Here is a 26,705-nt window from a genome sequence, read left to right on the forward strand (position 1 = left end):
CAACGTGTTTCTTTGTGGTAGGCAATTTTTGTACATTTCTATTTGGTGTCTAACAGCTCTGATGTGCGGTTGCTTATGTTTTTAAAAAGAGAGAGGCTCAGAAGACCTAAGGAAATATGAAAGTTTTTTTTGTTGTCTGCTCTGAAAACACAACAGCCGTTTTCTCCTGGCAGAGGTGCTTTGATTAACCCGGGCTGGATGTGTTCTGATGCTGTCAGCTAGGAAATGGCATTTCAATATGCCCACAAACACATAGCTGTAGAACAAATGTCTCCTCACCTTATATTTAAACCTCTAAAACGTTCCTGTTTTAACATTATTATGTATCATGAATAACCTCAGCTTCATCCTGGCTGTAGAGCAGAACGTTCAAATGTGATTTTTAGAAGATGTAGCTGCAGGCGATATTGGGAAAGCTGCATAGGAAGTGTGGCACCTGTTGTTGGCTGTAATTGTTTAAACAGGTAGAGAAGATAACAGACTCCTAGCCTGAGGGCAGAGTGCTCACAGCACTGACAGAGTCAGGGCGGTTATAAACCTTCAGCAGCTTTCCTTTAATGTTCGGAGCGCTGCTTTAATGTTGCCATGTGTGTGCGTTTCTGCGTGTGTAGAGAAAAATGCATCAGGAAGAAAAGAAAGAGGCAAGAGTAAGATAGAGTTTAGCCTCATGTTATTAATAGTAAATATTTTATTAGAGGTGTTTGCTAAGGCAAGCGTCTTTATTGCTCATCCCTCAACGGTAGTGTAGTTTCACCCAAAACAATTTAAATTCATCAATTACTCACCATCATGTCATTCTAAACCCATTCATTGATCTGTGAAACACAAATAAAGATATTTTTAATTAAACTTTTTTTTTTATCCCTCCATTGAAAGTCCACACAGCCACACATCAAGGGCTAGATTTACTAACAGCTTGCATGAACGCAAACCGTCTATTGGCGTTAAAAAACTACTGTCAGGACACGCAGTGAAATTTTTTGGCTGAAAAGGCGTGGACACAGTTATTTTTGCGGCTGACCTTATTGCATATGCATTTGTAGGAGTTTCCCTTTCAGACACAAAATGTATGGGAGGAGAGTATTTAAATGAATCATGCAAGGTGATTTACTAAGGTTTGCGCTTGTCAATTTACTGGTATTATTTAACACCCAAAAAAAGCATGGCTTATACCAGATGCTAGTTTGCGCTGCTCTTGGTAGATTGTGTTGGTCATTATGGAAATGATCTGGCTGTGTATGTGTTCTTTAATTTGCGCGTCATCAGTAGATCACACGCAGAACCTTCCACTCCTATTGGCGCTTTTATGGATTTGAGCTCTCACGCTAACTTGCCCTGTTTAGTAAATCTGGCCCCAACACTTTTTTTGATGCTTCAAAATGTTCAACACATAATACAAGTAATCCATATGAATCAAGCAGCATCTCGGGTTCTTGTTGGTTAAGCAAAGCATGTTTACATCTGTTGACCATATTTGATTGTGGTTTTTGTATGTGCATTGATCGATTTATTTTGTGAATATAAGCCAACATTAAATCGGTTCATCATAAAAATGTGATCGTATCTGTTCCATAGACTTGGATTAAACAGGTAAATTAATATGGATTACTTTTACAATGTCTTTATGAACTTTTTGAAGCGTCAAAGTTTAGGTTGTGTGGACTTTAATTGGATGAACAGAAATCTCTCAGTCTTATCAGAATCCCATAGATTTACTTTGTCTCAAAATTATATTTACACTATTCTATAGATAGTAATATCTAGAATTTTTTTGACATGGCCAAGTAAAAAACTATTTGGAACACCCTAGCAGCCACCAAAGGACCACTCTAGCACCTCTAGCATCTACAACCTATAGACTACATTAGCAACTGCATAAAACAATTCTAAAAACCTTAGCAGCTGCATAGAAACAAGCTAGAAAATATCCTAACAACTTAGCAACCGCTTAGAAACACACTAAAGGCCACCCAGAATGCCATAGCTTGGCCATCATCACAGGGTCGTGGCCCCCCTCATCACAGGACAATATTACCTTAATGATGGCCTTCCACCATAGCAAACAAAATAGCGTCTCTCACACACACACACACACACACACACACACACACACACACACACTCACACTTCCATAACATCTTAATAACCACTTACCACATAGCAGTACACCCTAGCATCTTGGAACCACTCACATTTTCTTTTGAAAATGTAGAAATCTAGTTTCTTGCTGATATTACTCACTCGATTTTCACCGCCAACAGTTTCTCTATTCTCTATGAACTGTGACAGCTCTTCCGGCCTAGCAGCCTGTCATTTCTCTTTCCTTATGTAATCCTCATCAAAGTGGTGACCCGCTATTTCACAAAACCACCTCTATCCTCTCTTTATCCTCCATTCAAATCATTCACCTCCCACAATTCTCCATGAAACCTTATTCTTCTCTCTCTCCGCAGGGCCCAAGCAGGACATGATCTATGATTTCTGGCGCATGGTTTGGCAGGAGAACTGCTACAGCATCGTGATGATCACCAAACTGGTGGAGGTGGGGAGAGTGAGTAGAATAACTCTACCTCTGCCTCCGGCTATCCGACCGCCCCCTCCGCCCACTAATGGACACCATCTATTACTAAACACTGACCACTGCAGTCCACAGCTGACCATTACTGAAGATAAACTTTACCAAGACACCCCATTAGCCAGAGAACATTCCATCTGATGAATGATTTTATCGCCCCAGCCATCTTGCATTTAATCGCACTTTCCTTTGTCCCATTTCCTCCAAAATACCATGGTTACTACAGTTGTTGTTAGTACTGTAACATCATAGTAGTTTAGTATATGATCTCTTTTTGAGAAGTTGATTTATTTATGTATTGGCTTCAATAAAGTTACCACAGTTTTATTGAAGTATTACAGTTTTATAGTAACTATGATATTTTGGCAGAATCTATAGTTAACCAATTTTAGAAGGTGTTTTTATTTATTTATCAAAATTTGGCAAATTAGCATGCCTCAATATGCAGCAATTCACAAATACACCTTACGTGAATTCTAATAATTAGTTCCCCCTTCAAACATTTTGATAGTACATTGAAAAAAGTGAAGCGACCATGTCATTTATTTATATTTAAACTGCATTTTTATATTGGTCTAATTGAAAATCAGTTTCAGTTTTTTTTATATACTATGTGTGGGGTTTTTTTATGTGCAGAACACACACTGGCTAGTTTTACTGACTGCAGAATGAATGTGGTTTATTTTCCTTTTCTTTCTTTTTTTGTCTATTTATAGTACAAAAACTTAATTAAACATTGACTAACTAAATGGTTTTAGTTTTATCTTAAGTATTAGCTTTTGTTTATGATGAAATTAAGTTATAAAAAGGCAAATGTTGACCTACAATATTTATTGACCTACAATAAATAACATTTAGGCTTGTGTCTAAAGAACATTGATTAAAGGCACAGTATGTAAGTTTCTCCGCTAGAGGTCGCTTATTCAAAGCAATAACAAAGGCATAGCTTGATGATCCAAGTGTGTCCATCTGCAAAATTCCAATCCAAAATTCTTACATATTGTGCATGTTATTGTCTTAATAATTATTAATCTTTTTTCAAATATGAAAGTATTTGTCTTTGGACAAATAAATATTTGTGATTACCATTAAATCAAAATGTAAGGTTTTAACCAAACTGTAAATATGATTTGATAAATATTATTTGTTTTGTTCAGATGAAGTGCTGTAAATACTGGCCAGATGAAAGTGAGCTCTATGGAGACATTAAAATCACTCTACTGAAAACCGAAACGCTGGCAGAATACACTGTACGCACATTTGCCATGGAGCGGGTAAGAGTTTTGAGATGTTTGTCAATGGTTTGCGATATTTTTATGTCATTAAATGTACATTTGTTAATGGATCTATTTCACATTTGGTATTCTGATAAAATATATATGGAAAGAAGTAAACTATTTTTTTGTTTGTTTCTCTATTAGCGGGGTTACCCAGCCAAGCATGAAGTCTGCCAATTCCACTTTACATCTTGGCCAGAGCATGGTGTCCCGTTTCATGCCACAGGACTGCTGGCCTTCCTCCGGCGGGTCAAAGCCTCCACACCACCCGATGCTGGGCCAGTGGTTGTCCACTGCAGGTAATCAAGCATCACTTCCTGTACTTGCAGTCTGACATGTTTGTCTGCACACTTTTGATTGACAGCATATAATGTGCACTGATCGTCGGCTGTTTTTAAACAATCGGCCAATGGCCTGTAGTGAAAATAATAGCTTTTATCGGCTGATACTGATTATTGGGCTATACATCGGTACATCTCCATGTGAAATTTATATTTTTAAACTGTATCCAGTATAAAACAAAGTACCATACAGTATATACTATCCAATAAGTAGAAAACAGAAGAATTCAGTTACAGAGTTTATTTTTTAATGAAGAATTCTAACCACTTCAACTTTTAGTTAAGCAGTCTCTTATGGGTTTCAGTGCCTCCACTTCACCTTTAAAAAAAAATTCAGTTCTTTCAGATCTCAATTGCTAAACCATGTTCTTCCTTTTGATGAAATACAGTTATTTGATATTCTCCATGCATCTGCTGTCCATTTTAAAGAGAATAATGCTTGCACCTGCAGTTCACCAGTCCAAGGACGTGTTTGTATCCGCCAGTCTCATTTATTTTTACAAAAGACATTCATGTAACAGATCAAACTAAATTGGACAGAAAACCAATTCAATGAATCATCCCTGAACATTGTTGAAATGTTCGTATAAGCATCACATGTGAAATTTATACTCAAGTGATAGCCTTATCGACCACGTTTGCAGTTAGCATAAGTCTCCTAAGTCTCATTGGCCCACATTTATCCTGAAAATGTAACATTTTGTGCTAGTCAAATGTTGCAATGTGCTCCTCAGTTTACATCTCCACTTGTATGTGCTTTAACACCATTGCTTTATCTTTTAATTAAACTAAAGGATAGCTTCATTTACATTGACATGCAGTCAATATCACCACTAATGATGCCCTGGATCGAGCCAAGTGGCGAAAAGCATGCAAACAAGCGGACCCTATACAAATATGGGATACACGCTAGGACAGAGAAGAAAGGATAGCTTCATTTATGATGTTCTAGGATACTTCTTTAGTATGCCACACTGCCATGAAGGCCAATCCAGCCCACATTACATTTTCTTACTGCACAAAGCACCGGTAATATCATGTTTTTAGACAGTACCTGGACAGTAGTGCCAATTAATTATTTTGAAATACATTTGAGTAATTTTTAAAATGCCATGGTATATATCATTCAGTACCAGTCATTTGTAAGCGATTCAGAACTTTTACTAGTCTAAATTAATAAATAAATAAACTTTACTTTACAAGATTGAATAAAGTGTTCTGTGGATACTCCTAGAAAAACAATGTGTTCGAATTTTAAAAGATGTGGCACTTCTCATCCAGTGTGCACTTTATTTGTGAATTAAAGGCTCCTGGTGGGAGGACATAATTTATGAATCAACCCAACTAATTGGCTAGAGAGTTAATATGTGTTAACCGCCACAACTGATTGTCACCCGCATTTGTTAGGTTCCCAGTGTTAAGTACATAAAAAAAGTATCATTGTTTTATCGACTGATAATATCACTGTATCATGGTACCACCTCAGTTGTAAGGTTGGAGAGTCAGCTCAAGTTCAAGCTTCTAGATTATTCAGGTTGGAATCTGATTTAAGGTTAATTGACTGTGGCAGTAGCAGGTTGCTTTAGTCACCCCTTGAATGTTCTGCTTGAAAGAGCTGTGGTAGTTTTATCCAACCCTGTAAGTAATCAGGAATTGACTGGATGTAATTTGTGAAGTACCTCTACTTAAAACTGTCCATTTACGAGTGTGTACCCAGAGCTACATTAATAGCGCAGTGACATTATTTCTTCAGCCATCTTTTTGTCTGTCTGCAGTATGGGCGCTGGCCGCACCGGCTGTTACATAGTATTGGATGTGATGCTGGATATGGCGGAGTGTGAGGGTGTGGTGGACATCTATAACTGTGTGAAGACACTCTGCTCACGACGTATTAACATGATCCAGACTGAGGTAAGATCAGAAACAAAATAATGGCTCACATAAAGCAAGTAGTCATCCAAATAATCTAGGTTGGCTATTTTATCTAGAGTTTTTACTCTAGTACTCCTGAGTTCATTTGACGTCAGAGTTTGGTTCATTTGGATGTTGTGAACGCTGTTTCTAAAACTCAGGTGTGCATCTTTGAACCATACTGAGTCGGCTAAAAAGGTAATCTGGGGTACTGGTGATGTGAACACTACTCTTCGCTGCTGAATTGAACACATTTGTCCTGAATCACAGAAGTTAACTGTATGATTTGGTCAAATTTTACGTATGGCAAAAAAAATTACACCCGATGTATGTCCACATTCTTTGGAACCTTTGCAATACACTGTTGAAAAAATAGCTTTCTAAGTTGTAAATAAAACTAATATTATAAGAGTACGTTTCACAATAAAATACCATTTCAGTCTTTCTACTTCAAAATTTCACATATAATTCAATGCATTTCTTTGTAATTTCATTTCTAAATCACATTTCTGTGTAATTTATTAGCAATTTCTGAGTGAAAATCTTCTGAATGCACTGATAGGACGTCCTACCATGCACCCTGCTCGTGCAGACAAAACATCAGTGTTCCATGAGGCTAAGCAGAGTTGTAGACAGCTATACTCACAGAGTCACAGCAGCCACCTTTTATAGTACATCCTGATCCACAACAACCAGCTTATGCTGCGTTCACGCCATGTCGTAACTACCGTAATTATTAGACTTTATAATTTAAATCTAATTTAAATTTAATCATCTAATTTAAATCTAATTTTATAATTAGACTTTACTTTTTACTTGGAGCTGTTCACGTCCTCGGAATTATGCGTTTATATGGCACCACTATCAATGCCAAAATGAATATGCAGCAGTCAGGTGATATAAGTCAGAATTCAGTTTACAAGTTGTAATTATGAGTTCTACTAAGATGTAAATTCATTTTACAAGTCAAAACCACTTTGAATTCTTACAATAAAAATTCATGTATTTTGAAGGAGGCATGGCTTTGGAGATAACTCTGAAGGGAAGGTGGGATATTTTCCCCTGTTATGTTTTCAAAGCTAGTTTGCTATTGCTAGATTCTATGAAACTGCATATCCTAGCTTTAATGGCTAAACTTAATGAACTAATAAATTCATGATTGCTAAAATCAAGCCCTTTTTTCACGGAATATGCTATTTCAGTTGGACATACAGATTACAAATGTAAAATGAGCTGAGAATGGCAATTCATGTTGCTTTAAGATGTTAAAATATATCATGCAAGTATAGTAGTACGTTGAATGCTATATTTTATTAAATATTTCATGGCAAATTCCAGTTTTCTATTTTGCCTTGTTTTTAACTTCTCTATATTCTTTACAGAAAAAAAAAGGTTTATCTGAGGTTGCTCGGTAAAATAGATTTAGACATTAAAAATGTGTTACTTTTGAATAATTTATATTCTCACTTTATTATTTCCCCTCAAATTCATTCAGTTATGAAAGACAGAGAATGAGTTGGTGAGCTGCATGTTAATAAGCTGACGGACGAAAGTAGCTGTGAATATTTTTCTATTCAAGTGAACCCTCAAGAGCCTGGACAACAAAGAAGAAACCATAATTTAATGTATAATCATTGTTCGCTTAATATCACAAGAACGCTTTTAAAGACAAAAGCAAGGCCATGAAACCCATCTTGCTTTCTAGACTGCTTTATAATGCAAAACAGGTCTCTGCCCTCACTTTTACACAGTGCTGCTTATGATATATGAATTGACTACAGCAAGCTGAAGGCCAGTCTAGTGTACTCCCTCAAAAGAGATCAAACAGAAAACTCATGCATGACCTTTAACCCTCTGATTGAAAGAGTAAACCAGAATCAAAGTAAAGTAATTTAGCGATCTAATTAAGGACGTCTTCTGTCTAATGCTTGTTTGATAAGGCAAGCATTACTATTTATTTTGTTCATATATGGTTACAGAATCTTCTAAATGTCATTATGCAGTTTATTCCTACAACACCTCAAATCATGTGACTTGTTAATATTCTTAAAATATTACTTTTTAAGTGATTGGATTTGCAATTGTCAACTGTCGAATGAAATTTTGGCAAAGATATCTAATTTTTATATTGACGAGAACCCAAGTCACATCTAGAGACCAGAATATCATAGTCTTGAAGTTGCGCTCCTTTGACTTACAGTACGTCCAAAAATGTGCCTCTACCTACATTTTTGCAAAAAAAAAAAAAAAAAAAAAATGATATATACACATATAATTCATGGCTGTTTCCAGCTAAAATGATCACTAATGACAGAAAAAGCTTGTTTGATAACAAATTATCTCACAAATTATGATTACATCGGCTGATTATCAGTTGATAAAGTCTTATTTTGCACTCTTCCTTGCACAATACTGTTATGACCTTAACACACTTTTACCATATTGCATAATCTATAAACGTATACATTATATGATGTTTGCATCAAACCAGTTCCATATGTGCAGTATGGCTGTTCAGACATTTTTTCTGTAAATTTGATTGATAGCTCACCAGGTAAAGATTTGTAAAAGCAAGCTAAAATGGCATGCTTGCCTTAGCACAAAGTGTTTATATCTCATGTTTGCTTTTGTTAACGTTATCAGTTAGGTTTAGTGTAGGTGGTAGGTTATTTTCAAATGCGACAGAGCATTAACCTTTTAGCGGCACTCACAGGGAATTTCATTTCCGGACTATTGTGATATACCCGGACACCCTAGAAACCACATACACTCTAAACACTTTAACTGCCCCATTGCAATACTCTGGGAACCATCCAGAAAACCCGTAAAGCAATGGCAGCTTGTATGCATGGGCAAGGATCGCTCAAATTTTCTTTAGAAAATGTCTATAATTATTTATAGAATCTCTATAGACAACTATTGTTATATACCACAATTTGGAATCTCAATTCATTCTGCCGATGGCCATTTGTAGATGACTGCAAAAGTTTTGTACATCTTTACGTGGGACCATACTGTAGATTTGATTGACTTTGACATTTCCCTCCTACACTGCTAAATTAAGCTAATATTTGCCCCCTCGATTAATCTCTCTGACATTTTGTCACATCGTTTTTAATTAAAGCCAGATAAAAGCAAATAATTGGACACTGCATTGTGCATGTTTTGACATGGCCTCATTTTTTTAAAGCAGTTTTCTGTCGTAGTCTGATCTGAACTGACTCTTTCTGTGTCAATCTCTCTCTCTGTGGTTTTAGGAGCAGTATATATTCATTCATGATGCCATACTAGAGGCCTGTCTGTGCGGAGAGACCGCCATCCCTATCAGTGAGTTTACACTCACCTATAAGGACATGTTGAGTGTGGATTCTCAGACCAACACCTCTCAACTTCGAGAAGAGTTTCAGGTGAGTCATATTTAGGAGTGAATGAACTGAGGACAATGACTCAAAAAATAACTTTTTATGTTGGGTTTGAAGTGGTTAATGGTTTGACACTTACCAGTATGCATCGCAATATCAGATTTTAAAAGGAAACTTACATAGACTGATTTTAGTGGGCAGTTGGTTGCAATTCACCTTTGGCTAAGCCCCGCCCCCCTTAGTTACTGTTGCTACCTCCGACAACTTCATCTGGGCTCTGGTTTGGTATCAACATGGCTTATGCTGTGACGGCTCTTCCTGCGGAAATTTTCTCAAACTTTTATAAAGCAGCAAATAAAGTGTCCGATAGAAGTAGGCAAAAGTGTCTGCAGTGTGCGTTTGAAGGCTTTATTCAAGACAAACGGTGAAACGCAAGCAACAACAAGGCATCCAAATAGAGGCAAAAGCATAACGGTCACAGTCAAACAATGAACCACAGCATATCCTAATGGAGACGGAGGCTGTGACTAACAATATCAGGAGAAACACTGTCATGCAAAGCTGGGTAGGTCTCTATTCACTTCTATAATCGTTATTATTTACAAAGCAAACAGACTACGCGAGTATAAAGTTGTATTTATTAGCAGCGTGTGCTAGCGTATCAACAATTAGGGCAGAGAACCGAAATCATGACCTAAACCAGCATAAAACTGTCTAACCAGTATAACTTCACAGTAAGGTTAAAAGCTAAATGTATCTTAGAGCACAAAAGTGAGCTTGTTGATCCTTGAGGGGTTTCGCTGACTGTGAGGACGTCCACAAAGTTTAATCCAAAGACGACACTTGTCAGTATTTAACTTCGGTTTTGGGAAGGGGAAAAAACGGACACCCCCTCCAACCTCCCTGGGAAACGCGTATCTGTGTTACAAATGCCCCAGGCACAACGTTTAACCATATTTTTTATAAAACGACGACGTAATAGCCTGCCGAGGTCAAAAATATGAGCCGCCTGCGTTGAAGTCAATGGAGCGCCGTGAAAAAGTGTCGGAGCCTCTGTGGGAGCTCGTTCTTGGCTGCGCTGTGATTGGTCAATCTACATTCTAGGGCGTGGCTTAGCCAAAGGCGAATTGGCTTGAACCTTGGCTTTTTTTTTAGTTTGTTAGGATTAGTCACATTTTTACGGTGGTTAGCTTTTGTTCAAATATATAATATCTTGAAAAAGTAATCTTATTATAACAGTTCACTAGTTGTAAAATGTGTTATATTTTGCTGCATACATGTTTAGATCTTAGAACAGGTATATCTATAACAGTTGAAATGTATAATTTATCATACAAAGTTGTAACTTGAATACGTAAGAGTTTTTTTCTACTTGATCTCAACTGTGAGTATGATTCAGGAGAGATCTGGACCAGTTATGCACACAGCCTTTGAACTGAGCAAATACACATAATTTTCTAGTTTGAATGGCTGTCTCTCAAGTAGCACTGAGTCATTTTATAAGTCAATTGTGTATATATAATCTTTATGAGTTTCAAAGTAGCTGCACCTTTTCCAGGGTCAATGTGTTCACAGCATTCTTACAAAACTTGTTCAAGTACATTGACTACATATCATTGCTTAGACCCAGGAAGAGATTGTGTGGTGAGATTGGTCACATTGTGTGGTGCCGCTGAAACACTGATAAATTAAAAGGTATATACTGTACGCTCAAAAAAATCCCCAAAGCATAGTATACTGTATGAACACTTCTGAGCACAAAAAGAGACCAATCATAATAAATGCATGACTGTTTAAGTGAAAAATTAGTGTGTAATTGGAGTAGACCTTTGGAAAATTAGGAGATTGAAGCAAGAGATTAAAAACCAAATATTATTATTATTATTGTTCCTTCTTTTTACAATGGACTGAAAGAACATGTAATCTGCAGTTGTTACCCTAAAGATAAATGAATGTATTTAGGTTTATTCAGTAATGTGAATACTATTTTTGACTTAAATCCTACATACTTGAATTAAAGGAGGGATCAGAGTTATATGTGGAGAAGTAGTTTTATTGTTTACTTAAACTACAACCAGAAAAAAAAAAAGAAAGAAAAAAAGTTAAAGTTAAATTAAATTAAAGCTGAAATAAAATCTATATAAATATTAGATACAAAACCTAAACTTAAAAGTTAGAAATGTTGCCTTGGCAACTAAGTGAAATAAAAATAAGTTTAATTTGAGTACTAAAATTGAAACTTAAACTAAAATTAATTTAAGCTAAATAGAAATACAGGTATAAAACAAAAGGAAGAAAAGCATCATAGTATCATATATACTTCACTTCAACCAAAGCAACCATCCATAGCAACCTAGCAACCACCTATGGCAGAACACTGTGCCTAGCAAAGCAAAACTAGGAAAGTTGGTAAACTCTGCTAGGACAGTCAAGCACCACTCACATTCTCTTGACAAAATGTAGTTTGTTAGAATTGTTTTAATTTTATGGTATTTCCATTAAAATCACAATGGCTGTTATAATGCATGTACAGCACCTGGGGTTTATGCAAATCATGTTGTTTTGTTTCATCCAGGTTAAGTGCTGCATACTAACTCACAGCTCAAATTTTGATGAAGTCAACCAGCTGTAGCATCTATTTTCGTTCATTTAGAGAGGGTTTAATGAGGTGTTCCCTCATCTTACAGTTCCGCATGTATGTTTTTACATTAAGCTACTAATGGCGTCATGCTTAACACTCTCAGAGTGTATACCTGTCCCTGTCCTCCTGATAGCACAGCTCTCAATGCCAATGTAATTCTAATAACCATAATTGTAATGTCCCATTTGTGCCGTCAGAACCAATCAGGATTGAAGTACTTTACCCATCAAGAGTAATAATCTGCATAATTCTCAGTTTGAATCATTCACCTCAAGGCTCATAGCATAAGTATTCATTTGTGACCAGTCTGCATTTATTTTCAGCCATTAAGCTTTGTAGCCATTCTTTGCCCGAGACAAAATCATTTCAACTTCAAATTCTTTTCTCTACATCTATCTACAATTGAGGTCATAAGTTGAACTACACCTTGCAAAATATGTGAAATTATAAATATAATAATTTAAATAATTTAAAAAAAAAGAAAAAAAAAAGAGGGATCATATTTTTCTTAGTATTTAGTATTGCCCTGAATATCTATCTATCTATCTATCTATCTATCTATCTATCTATCTATCTATCTATCTATCTATCTATCTATCTATCTATCTATCTATCTATCTATCTATCTATCTATCTATCTATCTATCTATCTATTCAATGTTTGGGTGCTGAATGATTCTAGATGAATTCTCTGTTTTCATAATGTGTTTCCTTTCACAGCATTTTACAATTCTTCCTCTTTTGCTTTGTTGGTCATTTTTGCCTCTAGCTATTGCCTGCATAATTTGACTTCCTCATTCTCTCATTGTCTCACTTAGTTATATCATTCCACATCCTTTGCGTGCATTCAGACGCCCTTTGATCCCTTGTCTTTTCTCTTTGTCTGGCTTTTCTTCTCTTCAGACTCTAAACTCTGTCACCCCTCACCTGGATGTGGAGGAGTGCAGCGTGTCTCTGCTGCCCCGGAACCGCGAGAAGAACCGGAGCATGGACGTGTTGCCGCCTGACCGTGCCCTCGCCTTTCTCGTGTCCACTGAGGGGGACGGCAACAACTACATAAACGCGGCACTGATGGACAGCTTCCTGCAGCCTGCTGCATTTGTGGTCACCCCTCACCCCCTGCCCACCACCACCGCAGACTTCTGGAGACTTGTATTTGACTACGGTTGTACCTCCATCGTCATGCTTAACCAACTCAACCAGTCCAACTCTGCCTGGGTAAGAGAGATAGATTAACAGATCAACTAACCAACATTGTGCGTTGATACTGTGCAAATTACACAATAGGATTTCTGGGATTATTCTGGTCAGTTTATACTCTATACTGAACATTCATGTCCATTACAGTTTTTCACAATAGCTAGAATTAATTTCACAAGAGTTAGGTCACTTCTTCACACAGTAAGCACAACCACAATCTATTGCTCTGTCCGAAATGGCATACTGTCTGAGTGGGTACTACATTTGATAAAAAAAGTTTGTTCTGTATAGTATGCATATGGGTAGTATGAATGATATTCGGGCGTACTACATCCGCTGTGTTGTTACTGTCAAATGACATACCAGCTTCAGTTGTGTTGCTTCACTGCCATTCATAAATCCTCTCCCGTGGCCTCATGGGATCGTAAAGTGCCCATCGAATGCGCACTTCAGAATTTAGGCGGAAGTAGTAGGTCATCCAGGTACTTTTCGCCTACTGGTTTTCAAATACTATGTTTTTGGACATACAGTACTACTCTGTTGGTATTTTTCACATACCTATAATGTAGGGAAGTATTCAATTTCGGATGCAACTCATGTGTGTTAATATATGGATAATATTCGGTTGCTTTGGCACAAAATACATGACTTCATCTTTCAAATGACATGGCTGCTTTTCTCACTTAGACATTACCATAATTAATATGCTCGGTCCAGATCTCATCGGACCAATCAAATTGTCAGGGCGGGCTTTATACGATGATGGACAGATGATCAACAGTTACGTAATCATCCACGTCACCAAAGAGCGCTTGGTTTGACTTCGTTTACAAAGATGACTGCCGCTGGAGAATTGAGATTTCACGAGTTCACACTTATAAATAAGTCAGATAGAATAAATGCGTATATGACGTGCTGTCCGAGGAAAGCTCCGGGCTCGGTATTCGTCCCGAACCCAGAGTATTACCCCGTATTCCTGGCTGTGAAAGACCAAGCCAAGAGTAAGGAGTCGGGGTGGTGGAGGGATGCTGAAAAACTGTCAAGGAATGTTAGGTGAGTTGACAGAGTGAATATGCTTCCTCTCATGCTGATAGGGTAACGTTACGTTAGACATGGTATTGTTTGATGACAAGTTGATTGGATTGATTATTTGAAAATGGTCCTCCCGAACTTTATGAAACATCATGTGCATCGCGTCTGTTATAGAAGATATCGACGGCGCATTCATTTTAAAAGAGGAACAGAGAACTGCGATCCAGGCATTTGTTGGTCGGAAATTTGAATGAAAACATGCGTAATTTACTCCGTTGCTCTGATTGGTTGTAGGTCTATCCAATTGAATGCAGAGGCATTTTCTTTCCTGGTTCGGTTGAAATATGCCCTATAATCACAGCCCAATGGAGCAGTTTCAGACTCACATTCTGACCATAGACAGTAAAAGAAATGGACACAGCGACCCCATAGATTTCAACTGAGAAAAGTGAAGCCAATTAGAAGCACTCACTTCCTGATGGCTGAGCATACTGCGCAGACTCAAACTGAGCTTGACAACGTAGCTGTGACGTGAGCAACCTGTCTGACAGTTGTAAGTCTTCTAGTAGCTGTGCCAAGAGAAATCTGAATCATTCCCTTCCGCATCTTGCAGAGACGGAGAGCGTGAGTATTAGCTGTCCATGAGCTAGCAGCAGGAGCAACTTTATCACTCTCTATGGGCTTCTCCCTTGACTTTATCGGACTTTATGCCTCCACATTGCCCCGATTGCTTGCGAGCTTCTCCACCTGTCTATACGGTAATTTCTCGACTGTGCGTCAGAGAGTCGTGTGGTTATGACGCAATCGTTAGCCTATTTTTACAAAAACGGCTTCTACGGGGCCATAACATAAGATACAAAGTAATGGAGCCTTTTATACATTGTCGTGTTTCTTTAGAAATAAATAATGGACAAATGGAGTCTTTGGACGCCTCAGATGTAAAGTTATTCGCTGTCAAAGTGACGCCAAAATGAATGGGAGTCAATGGAATGCTAACAGCAGGTGATGGTCTGCTACAATGGCGGCCCCCGGGGAAGCTTCAGTTTCTGTCTGAGTATGACGAAGTCAGGCTAGTAAAATACTGCAGTAAATTCTGAACCATAGAAATGTGTCATTCTTGTCAATTTTACAAAAGAAAGCAATGCGTGATGAAAAATGGCATGAATTCTGACTTTAGTCAAACCAAACTCAAATCTGAACTCTGGATTTATTCAAAACATACATTTGTCATGTATAACTATTTGAAAATGCATGCACCAGTTACTGTACATTACCACATGTATTTCCACATACATGTTGTAATGTAACAGTAACTGGTGCATGCATTTTCAAATAGTTATACATGAGAAATGTATGTTTTGAATAAAGTGGTTCAGATTACAATTTAAAGTGTCAGATATAGTGCAATATTTGTAATGTTTTTGCTTTCATCCAACACATTTGTGCCAAATGTGAGGAGAGAAAAATCAGGTTTAGGCCACAGACAACTGTGGTGTGAATATAACCTTTACATATTTTAAGCCCCCCTGCGACCTTTTGTTTTGAAGTCTTTGAGAGTGTGAAAGCTATTTTTTGGTAGGTCAGACGCAGACCCCCCCAGGACCCCATAATTCTTACTCTGGGTGAACAGCAAACACACAACGTACCTTTCATTTGAGACTCCCCACATTGATAATGTGTTTGTCTTGTCTAAATTGGCAATGGAAAGGACAAACTCACCAAGACACCAACCTACTCGTGATTTTCACTCTTCTCGCCCTGCAGGGAGCCACTGTTACCCGTTCTCCATGATAAAGCATTTCTGGTGCACATTATTCGACTGAATACACAATTAGAGTGTGTCATCTTTAAGACTCACCTGATAATACATCTGTATTTGTGCTTTTGTGTTTGTGTGAAGTAATCTGCACAAAACTATTTTATAGTTATTTCTGTTTCCTATCCCCCATTTGATGTGTGCAAATGTTTCTTTTTCTAGGGATTATCTTACTTATTCCACTGACTTTCTAGAAATATCTCTGTTCTCTTTCTTTTGCAGTCACCCTTTTCTTATCTGTCTGAGTGTGTTTGTATGAATATTTATCTTCTTCTGCACCATGTCACTAAGCTAATATGCATCATTGTGACAAGAATTTATCAATTTCTATCTCATCTGTATCAACATCTCTCTATCTCACATTGGAAATACATGGCTGAAGCTGTTTCACGCCTTCTCGTTTCAAATAAAAGCATGTTGGATTAGATCTGTCTGCAACAGGCGTGAGTGAAAATTAATTGACACATTGAGCAAATGGTAATCTGGTGGGAGATTGGAGTAGAAAATGCAGCCGATATGGAGAAATGAGCAAGGATTATTTATCTTGGTGGGACGCAATTGGATTTTCAGTGCTGATTAGCCTATCTCTGGCGTTTCCTTGACTCCATTATCCTTTCACTGTCTATCTTCACCCTTCGCTTAATCACAAGAGGCCCATTTTCTCTATCCACTATCTATTTTATTTAATACATTCCAGACAGACATTGACTTGAATATGTATCTTCTATGATTGTGGGCATAATGTAAAAGAAAAAAACATGGTGGTACTCCCAAATTCAAAATAAGAAAAAAAAAATAGTTAATACAATTTGTTTTGTTTTAAAATAGCATTATGCTAATAAGTAACACTTCACAATATGGTTCCATTTTGTTAAAATTAGTTAACATGAACTAATAATGAACAATACTTATAAGCATTTATTAATCAAAAGCTGTATCTGTTAATGCGATTTAGTGGACCTGAGCTAACACGAACAAACAATTAACACTGCTATGTAACTCATTTATAACTGGCTAATTTAGTTAAAGGGGTCATCGGATGCAAAATTCACTTTTATATGGTGTTGCAAGTATTGTGCACCATACAAAGAAAAAAATCCATTCACTTCTTTTTTTTTGAATCCTCAAAAAGCCTAATCACTCTCAATAATCAAGCCGTTTGGATTTTCTGAGCAATATGATGTCATATTGCTCATGCTCCGCCCACGACCGCTGACGGACTGTCCCGTATTAGCATATTTCCGCCCTCAGACATTTGTATACTGTCCACCAAGGCAGCACGTTACATGTTGTGTGTCGACACGCCCCACGGAAGAGAGGGGTGAGGTGAGCAGTCGCTCATTATCATTTAAAGAGACATGCACCGAAATGGGTCGATGTGAACAGAGCTGTTTATGAGGATGTAAAAAGGGTGTTGTTTTACACAAACATTGAGGAATTTTAACCAAAGTATGTTACAAACTTTACACTAAGACCCTAAAGAATCATACCAACTTGTGAAAAATGGGCATCCGATGACCCCTTTAAATACACTTGTATTTAACTAATGTGTTTTGCTCATTGTTAAATAATGTTAGACAATACATTATCTAACATTAACTAATGGGACATTATTGTAGTGTCACCGGATAAGAATAATATAATAAAATAAAAACGCAGAGTGTCCTTTTGTTTGTCATTTGACAAGAAAAACAAATAATTTGGATACAACCACCGCTATAACTTTAGTTTGGCTATCTTACTTCAGAGACATTGCCTTGCTGGAGGGTACTACTGCTAAGATCAATGGTGCAAAGGACTGGACTATTCAGAGATGGGCACAAATCACAGAGATGTTGTTAGATGAAAGCCCAGATTTCCTGTTTATTTGACCAATCCAATTACTTTTATTGTAATGTGCATTTTCATTGCATATACTGTGTGTATATAGTTCATTGTAGTTTTGATTTATGTTCCTTATATGTTTGAATAAAAAAAAAATGTGATAAAAAAGAAAGAAAAGAAAACCATAAACAAGAAATAATATCAGAGAGGGCAAATATCAGATATGTTTTACCTTTTTTTGAATTTTGACAAAATTAGATCACATTGTAGATATCAAATAGCATAATTGAAAACATTTCATAATATTTGAATATTTAAAAAAATGTATTATGCATTTTTAAATCTTTATTATCAGTGTTATTATAGTTATTATACCATTCCATATCTCATTCCATTTCATAATCAAAAATCCCATAATAATACTCTGGTTATGTTATAGTTCAATTATTCTGGTGTATTGCAAGTGTTATTATTATTGTAGTTTTTTCTCTCTTTTTTCTCTTATTCTTTCTGTATTTTGTTGCTTTTTTAAAATAATCTCAGGCAAATGGACTGCCAGTGAAAATCAGCCTTTAGCTAACTTTTACATCTGTCTGGATGTTGATTAATGTACACTGTCGCTTTCTAAATAATCAATACATACATACATACATGCATACATAAATGTAACATTATTTGTCAATGTTTGTCACTGCATCTACGCTAAATGACAATTTTGTATAGGAATTAAATTAAATGTAATTGTACAGCAATTTGCATGTGTAATTATTTAAGGCGAGACACTACAGGTGAATAGCGTAAAAAATTTAAATAATTGATATCACCATGAAACTTCCTCAGTTGATTACTTACACAAGTATATTAAAAAATATATTACAAGTTTTTGAAATGTGTATGTTTAATTATGCAAATTAGGCATTATCTCATTAAATATGCACAATTTTGCATATATTTTCGGTAGATAGATCTGAACATATGATAAAGCCAGGTGCAAAATTATTTTTTCATTTTGTTTACACACAAGATGAAAAAAGCATTTCAGAGGGAATTCAGGATATATGCTTTCATTACCTAGGAAATCAAAATATACTGTCCATAGCCTTAAAAAAATAATTTTCTCCATATTTTTTTTATTAAAATGTCACATAAATCAGGCCAGGAATTATTTATTTACAAATCCCTCTAAAAAATATCTTCAGAATACTGCTAAGTGTATAACTGGGAAGTTTGGTGTACATCGGTGCTACATAGGCTGAGATGTTTCTACTGGAGAATGACAAAAAAACGAATTTTGAGAAAACGACATTTAAATGGTAAATGGACTGCATTTATATAGCGCTTTCACAGACCCAATGGCCACCAACGCGCTTTACATTTTGCCTCACATTCACCCATTCACACACCGACGGCGGTGTCAGCCATGCAAGGCGCCATCCAGCTCGTCGGGAGCAGCTGGGGTTAGGTGTCTTGCTCATGGACACCTCGACAGGTGGAACCGGGGATTGAACCACCAACCTTTCGGTTTGTAGACAACCTACATGAACCACTGAGCCACTGCCGCCCCTAAATATTTCATTTAAGATTTGTAATTTAAAAAATCATACTTTTTTAGTGGAAACAACTATTTACAGAAACAATATCTTATCAAATCATTAGCAACAACAATACAAACCACCTAAATCACATCAAAACTTGATCACACAGCATGTATGGCCTTAACAGAAAAACAGTCAAAAACACACATCTAAATGTCAGAGCACATCACGTGATGCATCTGAACGAATCACGTTGTCGGAAATTGACATTAGCCAATGAGATTTCGCTTTTAGAATTAAATGCCTATTGTACTTTCACGATTGGTTGCTGATAAAAAGGAAATTACCATATTTGGATCCAACAACAATGTACAGGAGAGAGAGAGAGAGCTTTCCAACGGTGTATGTGATGACGGTGCAGACAGCGATCGCGGAGCAGTGCCTGCCCAGCTGTGTCTCCCCTTAGAAATAAAAAGCTTTCCTGTAGCTCAAACACTAGTGCATTGGCGCTTGCGACGGCAAGGTCATTGGTTCGATTCCCAGGGAAAGCAAGAAATTATAAGAATGTGAATGTGTACCTTGAAATGCAATTCAAGTCGCTTTGGATAAAAGCGTCTGTCAAATGCATAAATATAAATGATTTCCTTCTCTTTCTCAGCCTTGTCTACAATACTGGCCTGAAACAGGAATGCAGCAGTATGGACCCATGACGGTGGAGCTGCTCTCCAGATCCACTGATGACAATGTTGTCACTCGTCTATTCAGGGTGAACAACATCACGCGGGTGAGTCTATAATGCCATTTACGTCATCTTCAAATATACATTATCTCCATTGTGCCTTACAATCACCCAGAGTTAGTGCTGACATTTATTACAGTACCTCATTAAAATCAGACCTCATTAGATAAATCACCTGTCTTCTAACGTCTGTCTTAAAAAAAAAAAAGAGATTCTCTGAGTTCAAGGCCACTCCAGAAAGGTTAATTAACTGAGAGGCTAATGGCTTAAATGATCTTTTTAGAGACTTGTAGAAAATGAATTCAGTACCGATGAAATTAAATCAAAGGTATAAAAGTGTGGCCAGTCTCCATTTCACAAAATAGCACTGACGGACACTACATTGCTATAATTAGACCTGGTAATTTCTCACTGGATGTGTGTGCGAGAGAGCGTGTGCTCTGTGCTTCTGATATTGACTTGTCTGGATAAAAAGACACTTTCTCACACCTCTAGCTGACCTTAGTCCTCCCTGATGGCATCATTGTCAACATCCTGTCTCTTTGAAATCTTGTCTCAAGTGTTGCACCTCTCATTGTTCGCCCCCTTTAGCACTCCTGACAGCCAGGCTGTCAACCTTTAGCCATATTCCCATCCGTGCCTCTGTCAGTTTGGCTAGCCCCTGTCAGTCCCTATTTCCCCTCTGTCTCTTTGAGACTGTGCAAGCTGGGCAAACACTCCATGTCATTGTCAGAAATTGTCCCATACTGCCTCTTCACAGGACCCCAGAGAGAACCACCCATGTTGGAAAGATGATTCTCACATCTCCAAAAAGGTACAAGACTGAGTAGAGTGCTATTGATAGATCGTGTTGCTAAACGGCGCCAACCCTGGACAAAGAAGAGCCATGTGACAGAACAATGCTTTAATGATTTGTTACAGAGCAATTTAAATGCTAATTAATGCTCAAAGGATCCAGTCAATGACTTGCAGATGAGCTGAATATTGTGTGCTGTGTTGAAGTGAGTGTTTGACTTACAATATATGTTCCATAGGATACAAAATAGAGTGAGATTTTTCAGGCATCAGTGAAAGAAGTTGCTTAACCTTCAGATAATGTCAGGAGGTCAAACTAAATATTATATGAGATGTATTTTACATACATTTGTATGCCATTTCTGGAACCCTGTTACCAAAATGTGGGACATATCCACAGTTTTATCATCATCACAGTTTATTATTATTATTAGAAATATAATTATCAAGCAATAAACGCATATAGTAACACTTACATTTTTTGTTTACATATGTTACATGTACATGTACTTACCATAGTAATACAAGTCAATTATGTATAATTACATGCAACGTCCTCAACCAAATCCAAATCCTAATCCTACCCTAACCCTATAGTAAGTACATGTAGTTGCTTAATACTCAGAAATGTATAATTACTGTACACTGTAACAATGACACCCTAAAATAAAGTGTAACCACACACACACACACATTATATATTATAGTATTTATATAAATATACACACACAGTGCTTAGCATAAGTGAACACACCCATGCTAAAGTTGACTCAAAAAAGGAATAAAAAAATAATATTTTGGGAATTTACCTTAATGCCTTTATTTAAAGGTTGGAGTTTTCCTCATTTTTAAATTCACCAATTTTCTGGCATGGTGTACTTTCCATAAGATCGTCTCTCAATGCAAATTAAACCAGCTAATAGTCTAACTGAAATAAAACCATGCCAATCTCTAGGTATGGTGAAGGGTATGTGATGATGTGGGGCTATTTTAATTCCAAAGGCCAAGGGAACTTTATCAGGATGCATAGTATCCTGGATCCTTGAAATAACTGGCCTATACAAATAAAAATTGGCCTGCCTCTATGGGAATTTAACATAGGGGTGTCCTGACTTATGCACCCTGTATTTTAAGGAAGAACATTTATTTATTTATTTACAATATATTATTCATTCACAAAGAAAATTGGTTTACTTAAAGGTAGGAATTTTCCAAGGCATTAAGATCAATTTCCAAAAGATGATTATTTATTCTTCTTTTTAGTCAACTTTAGCATGGGTGTGTTCACTTATGCTAATCATATATATATATATATATATAAATCATAAAATAAAATACTACACTAGAATGAGTAACAGGGTTGCATATTTAAAGTGTTACTCAGTAGGGACTAGGTTTGGGATGCTTATTGATTTGTAGTTATTGATTTTATTTCCAGTTACCGAACAGTTTTATTTTATTTTTTTCATTGCAAATGAACTTAATTAAGATACTTTTTGTTTTGTTTTACTATAATTCAATTAATATAAGTTTAACAGATTGTTGTCATGTGGTTTAAATCAAGAAGGTTTAGATCCCTCATGTGGCACATATGGAGCCCCTAAGCCTAAGGGGACATGGTGAAGGAAAACAATTATGAAATGGGAGGAAAAATTCTATGCTTTCATAGAGTTGTGTTTTTCATTAAAGCTTCTCTGGGAAATCAAACGTTTTGTTAGTGAGTGCAAAATGCAAAGTTCCTTGGGGGAATGCAAAAGTTTTGAGAGAGAGAACGCAAAGGCAAGTTTATATCACCATGTCTCTTTAGGGTCTCCATACAGTATGTGCCACCTCAGAGATGTAAACCCTCTTGACTTGAACAGACCATTTAAATTTCATTTTCATGCTATGTTTACAATTTGTAATAATTTTCTCTTTCTTCTGGTTTTGGTCTCTCTGTCTTTATCATTCAGTTGCAGGAAGGTCATCTGGTAGTGCGACATTTCCAGTTCCTTCGCTGGTCGGCTTATCGTGAAATCCCAGACTCTAAGAAGGCCTTTCTCAACCTGCTGGCACAAGTGCAGAAGTGGCAGAGGGAGTGTGGCGATGGTCGCACTATAGTGCACTGCTTGTAAGTTTCATACGGCTCTGCTTCCAAATTCTAATTGGAGAGCAATTACACTTCATTGTGTTGATTATACAATCCAGGTCTCTTTTGCTCCCGTGCTCCTGCAATTTCTGTGGCCACCCACCAGTGAAAATCTGTTTAAAGCGCTTAATCTCCGGCTGCTTTGTCATGTCTTCACCTTTTCTCAGTATTTGACTTCTTACCGCTCTGGCCTCAGGATACGTACCTGCCACCTGCACGTGTCTGTAGTTTAATACATCTATCCTCTATTAATGATAGCATGGTACAGACGTACCATTTCGGGCTTCAAAGCATCTGTGCTGGGGTGCCCTTCTTTTATCAGTAGCCCTAGGGAAATGATCTTAGCTCAGTAGAATGTGACATTTTTATTGCATGACTTTTCCCCAGAGCACACTGGTACTTTCCATTCCTTCATGTTCAAAAGTATTGCAGATATCTGGCAGCCTGTGGTGGCACAAATATGGCTCTTTCACTGCTATCCCCTCCAGACATCTCTAATACAATAATCCACACAAGCTTTGAAAGTGTGCTGCATTGATCCCTCTCCTACATGTGTTACAAGCCTCTTCTTTTCTTGAAGATGCTAATAAAACAACGTATTAATGTCTTTAAGGAATGGTGGGGGACGCAGTGGCACTTTCTGCGCATGCACCATGATAATGGAGATGGTGCATCATCACAACATGGTCGATGTGTTCTACGCCGTCAAGACTCTCCGGAACTCCAAGCCCAACATGGTGGAGTCTATGGTTAGTGTGCAGAACTTATTAGTGGTGTTTAGATAGGGAATCTTACCTATTGCTAATTCCCATACTTAGACCAAACCCCTAACCGATATGTTACAAAGTTTGGCATGCAAATAATTAGTTTTGTGTCCATTTATGAAATAGAAAGAGGTGTTTTTACTTTACTCTGCAATATGTGGTAAAACAATTATATTGACTTAGATTTAAGGAGGGATACAATTGTATAAATAGCCTTGCCAAGTTTCCACCATTGTTCCTCTGCAAGTATCTTGTAGCTTTATACTTCAACCACTAGAGGGCCAAAAATTACATAGTGTAGTTTTAAATTCCGTGATCAGGTTTGTATTATAGGATTAACGATTCACAGGCAAACATCACTCACATTTTCTTAAAATGTAAAAATGAAATTGATGTAGTTTGTGAATGTCACCAAATAAATCTATGCGACCTTGCTGTTGTTCACAGGAGCAGTACAGGTTCTGCTACGAGCTGGCTCTGGACTACCTGGACTGCCTGGAGGTCAGATAACACAAGAGCTCAAGACCTCATCAACACTGGCTTCAACCTCTTCACCTTGCCTCCTCTTTTTCCTTTCACTTGGGCCAATCCAGCCCATATGAATGAGCTGTTCTGTCCTCCAGTAAGAATGCATATCTACGTCAAGAGTGGGAATGCAAGACTTGGCACATTTCTTTAACCTTCAGCTTCTATTGTCCTCTGTGTACTTTTTGTTTTGTTGTTTTTCTCCTCCACTGACTCCCTGTGCCAGATATTCCTGCCGAACCCTTGAGGGAATTGATGAGATTCCAACAGCTTTGAGATTTATGACGTACCTCTTTGATCACGTGACTGGCTCTGAGCTCCGCCTTTAGGCCTTATATACCAAGCAAGAGGAAAACATGCTGAAACCATGTGACTGCAACAGCGACAACATGGGAGATAACATTGTGTTTGTACATTACGTGTATTGTTAAACTCTGTACGTGGGGCGATCTACTGTGATGATTTTATTGGAAAGCATACCTTGAATGTGAGGGTGTGATAATTGATGGAGGTTTTTTTTTTTATTATTGAATTATTTAAAGGTGATCTGTTTAATTTGTTGATGTTAATCTCCCATTCCAGCTTATTGTGCAGAGACATCTATAAGTGAGGCATTCATAGGTTGATTCTTATCAAAAGTGTAACACTGTGGCGCTTTCGAAACATTGCTCTATTTGTTTGAGCATCTCAGCAACTTTGATTCAACCAATAGGCAGAACTTTGAGTTTGGTTGACCAGTAACGGAGGAGTGTTTGGGACAGCTGTTTGAAAACAGTGAGTTTTTCTAGCAAATCTATTTGGTGATGCTAGTGGTGCAAAAATGACACTCTTCACCTTTAAATCAGAAAGTGGCACTCAAAATTTCAGACAGGTCAGAAGAATAGCTACAAATATGGTTTGTGAGTTGATTTTTGTGGGGGTTTTTGTGTGTTTTTTTTTTTTTTTTTTGGGGGGGGGGTGTAAATATAATATATATTTTGCAAAAAAAAAAAAGTTTCTAGATGTTGTCTTTAATGTGCCAACTCATGTGTGTGTGCGTGTGTGTTTGCGCAAAGAGGATCAATCATGGATCTGCATGCCTGTTTCATGTTTCATTGCAATCCGTTGTGACCAGTCTGCTTTGGGTGCCGCTGCTTGCTGTCATTGAGCACAGTAAAACAAAAAGATATACGCAACTATATAAAATAAACAAACATGCTACTGTTGGAATATGGTGAGGCACTCGCCAAAAAAAGTTGCTTTTTATCTTTGTATTTATTGGTTGTGTTTTATTTTCTAAAAAAAAAAAAGTAACATGAACGAATAAAACATTCCAATGTTGCTTTTATCTAATTGTCATTATTGCTGTTCATTTTATCATCAAATTTCGAATTAAAATACAAATAATAGGTTAATCTTTAATCTCCCCCTCTCAGGGATGTTTTTTTTTTCTTCATATTTCCATGTTCTCCGACCTGAGAGGTATGACCTGAATTGTGTAATGGCTTTAAACAATTACCAAAGAAACTGCAAATGCATGGAATCAGATACATTCCATGCATGGATTGCTTCCGGCAGCACTAAAAGAGCTAGCGGTGCAAACCTGAACTTCATCTGTGTTCATTTACACGTGAACTGCTCATGATCTGGGGTTCGGTGTCTCGGAGCTGCTCGGTTCGCAGTAAATGCCACTCCACATGAACTCCATCTCTGCCAATACTGTGAGTTTGTCTCTTATAACGTGCATTTAAAAAAAGGCAACATTCGCCAACTGTCTTCTCAAATTTGTAATGAGAATCGTTTTAAATCTGTTGTCAACAAGACAAAATATTTCTGGTTTCTCCGATTTTAAAAATGTTGCCAACAAATAGTTTCTCCTAAAACTTAAGACAATTATACTTCAATGAGACATGACTGAGATCTTCATTAAGACTTCTGAGCCATGAAAGAGCTACACCTGAGTAATACCTTTGGGAATAGTGAGTAACCGTGAACAACAAAAGAGTAAATTAGAGCAATTACTACTTGACCCATTTGGTCTGTTTGCTTATCATTACAAGCATATTTATTATACTGATAAACGTATCAGATGGTACTATAGAAAGAACCTGCTTCAGTGAGCTAATTGTTTTCTTACTCTTCATAAGACTGCAGTGTTGTGATAAGTCTCTTCACTCTAGTTTCTCTGCTCCATCATGGGCTTCTTTGCTCGCATATCTTAGCTGTACAGCACTGATATCTCAGAACAAGCCACGATTTGA

General features: G+C 37.2%; 1 protein-coding gene across 7 annotated transcripts in view; it reads left to right on the forward strand.

The window, feature by feature from the left end:
* The window catches only part of ptprua (protein tyrosine phosphatase receptor type Ua), a 297,253-nt gene extending 271,462 nt beyond the window's left edge, over positions 1 to 25,791 (forward strand). For 4 of the 7 annotated variants that reach the window (XM_079591535.1, XM_079591537.1, XM_079591536.1 and 1 more), the window contains 11 exons: positions 2,454 to 2,551; positions 3,733 to 3,849; positions 3,997 to 4,151; positions 5,969 to 6,104; positions 9,362 to 9,511; positions 13,011 to 13,325; positions 20,173 to 20,298; positions 21,014 to 21,067; positions 23,001 to 23,158; positions 23,790 to 23,925; positions 24,388 to 25,786. In XM_079591535.1, the coding sequence (XP_079447661.1) occupies positions 2,454 to 2,551; positions 3,733 to 3,849; positions 3,997 to 4,151; positions 5,969 to 6,104; positions 9,362 to 9,511; positions 13,011 to 13,325; positions 20,173 to 20,298; positions 21,014 to 21,067; positions 23,001 to 23,158; positions 23,790 to 23,925; positions 24,388 to 24,450 (1,508 nt within the window). In that variant the 3' untranslated portion in view covers positions 24,451 to 25,786. Of the gene's footprint in view, positions 1 to 2,453; positions 2,552 to 3,732; positions 3,850 to 3,996; positions 4,152 to 5,968; positions 6,105 to 9,361; positions 9,512 to 13,010; positions 13,326 to 20,172; positions 20,299 to 21,013; positions 21,068 to 23,000; positions 23,159 to 23,789; positions 23,926 to 24,387 lie in introns of all 7 variants that reach the window. The other 3 variants (XM_079591540.1, XM_079591539.1, XM_079591541.1) reach the window with 1 other exon arrangement.
* The last annotated feature ends 914 nt before the right edge of the window (positions 25,792 to 26,705 follow it).

This window comes from Phoxinus phoxinus (genome assembly GCF_949152265.1).
Source record: "Phoxinus phoxinus genome assembly, chromosome: 19".
NCBI lineage: Eukaryota > Metazoa > Chordata > Actinopteri > Cypriniformes > Leuciscidae > Phoxinus > Phoxinus phoxinus.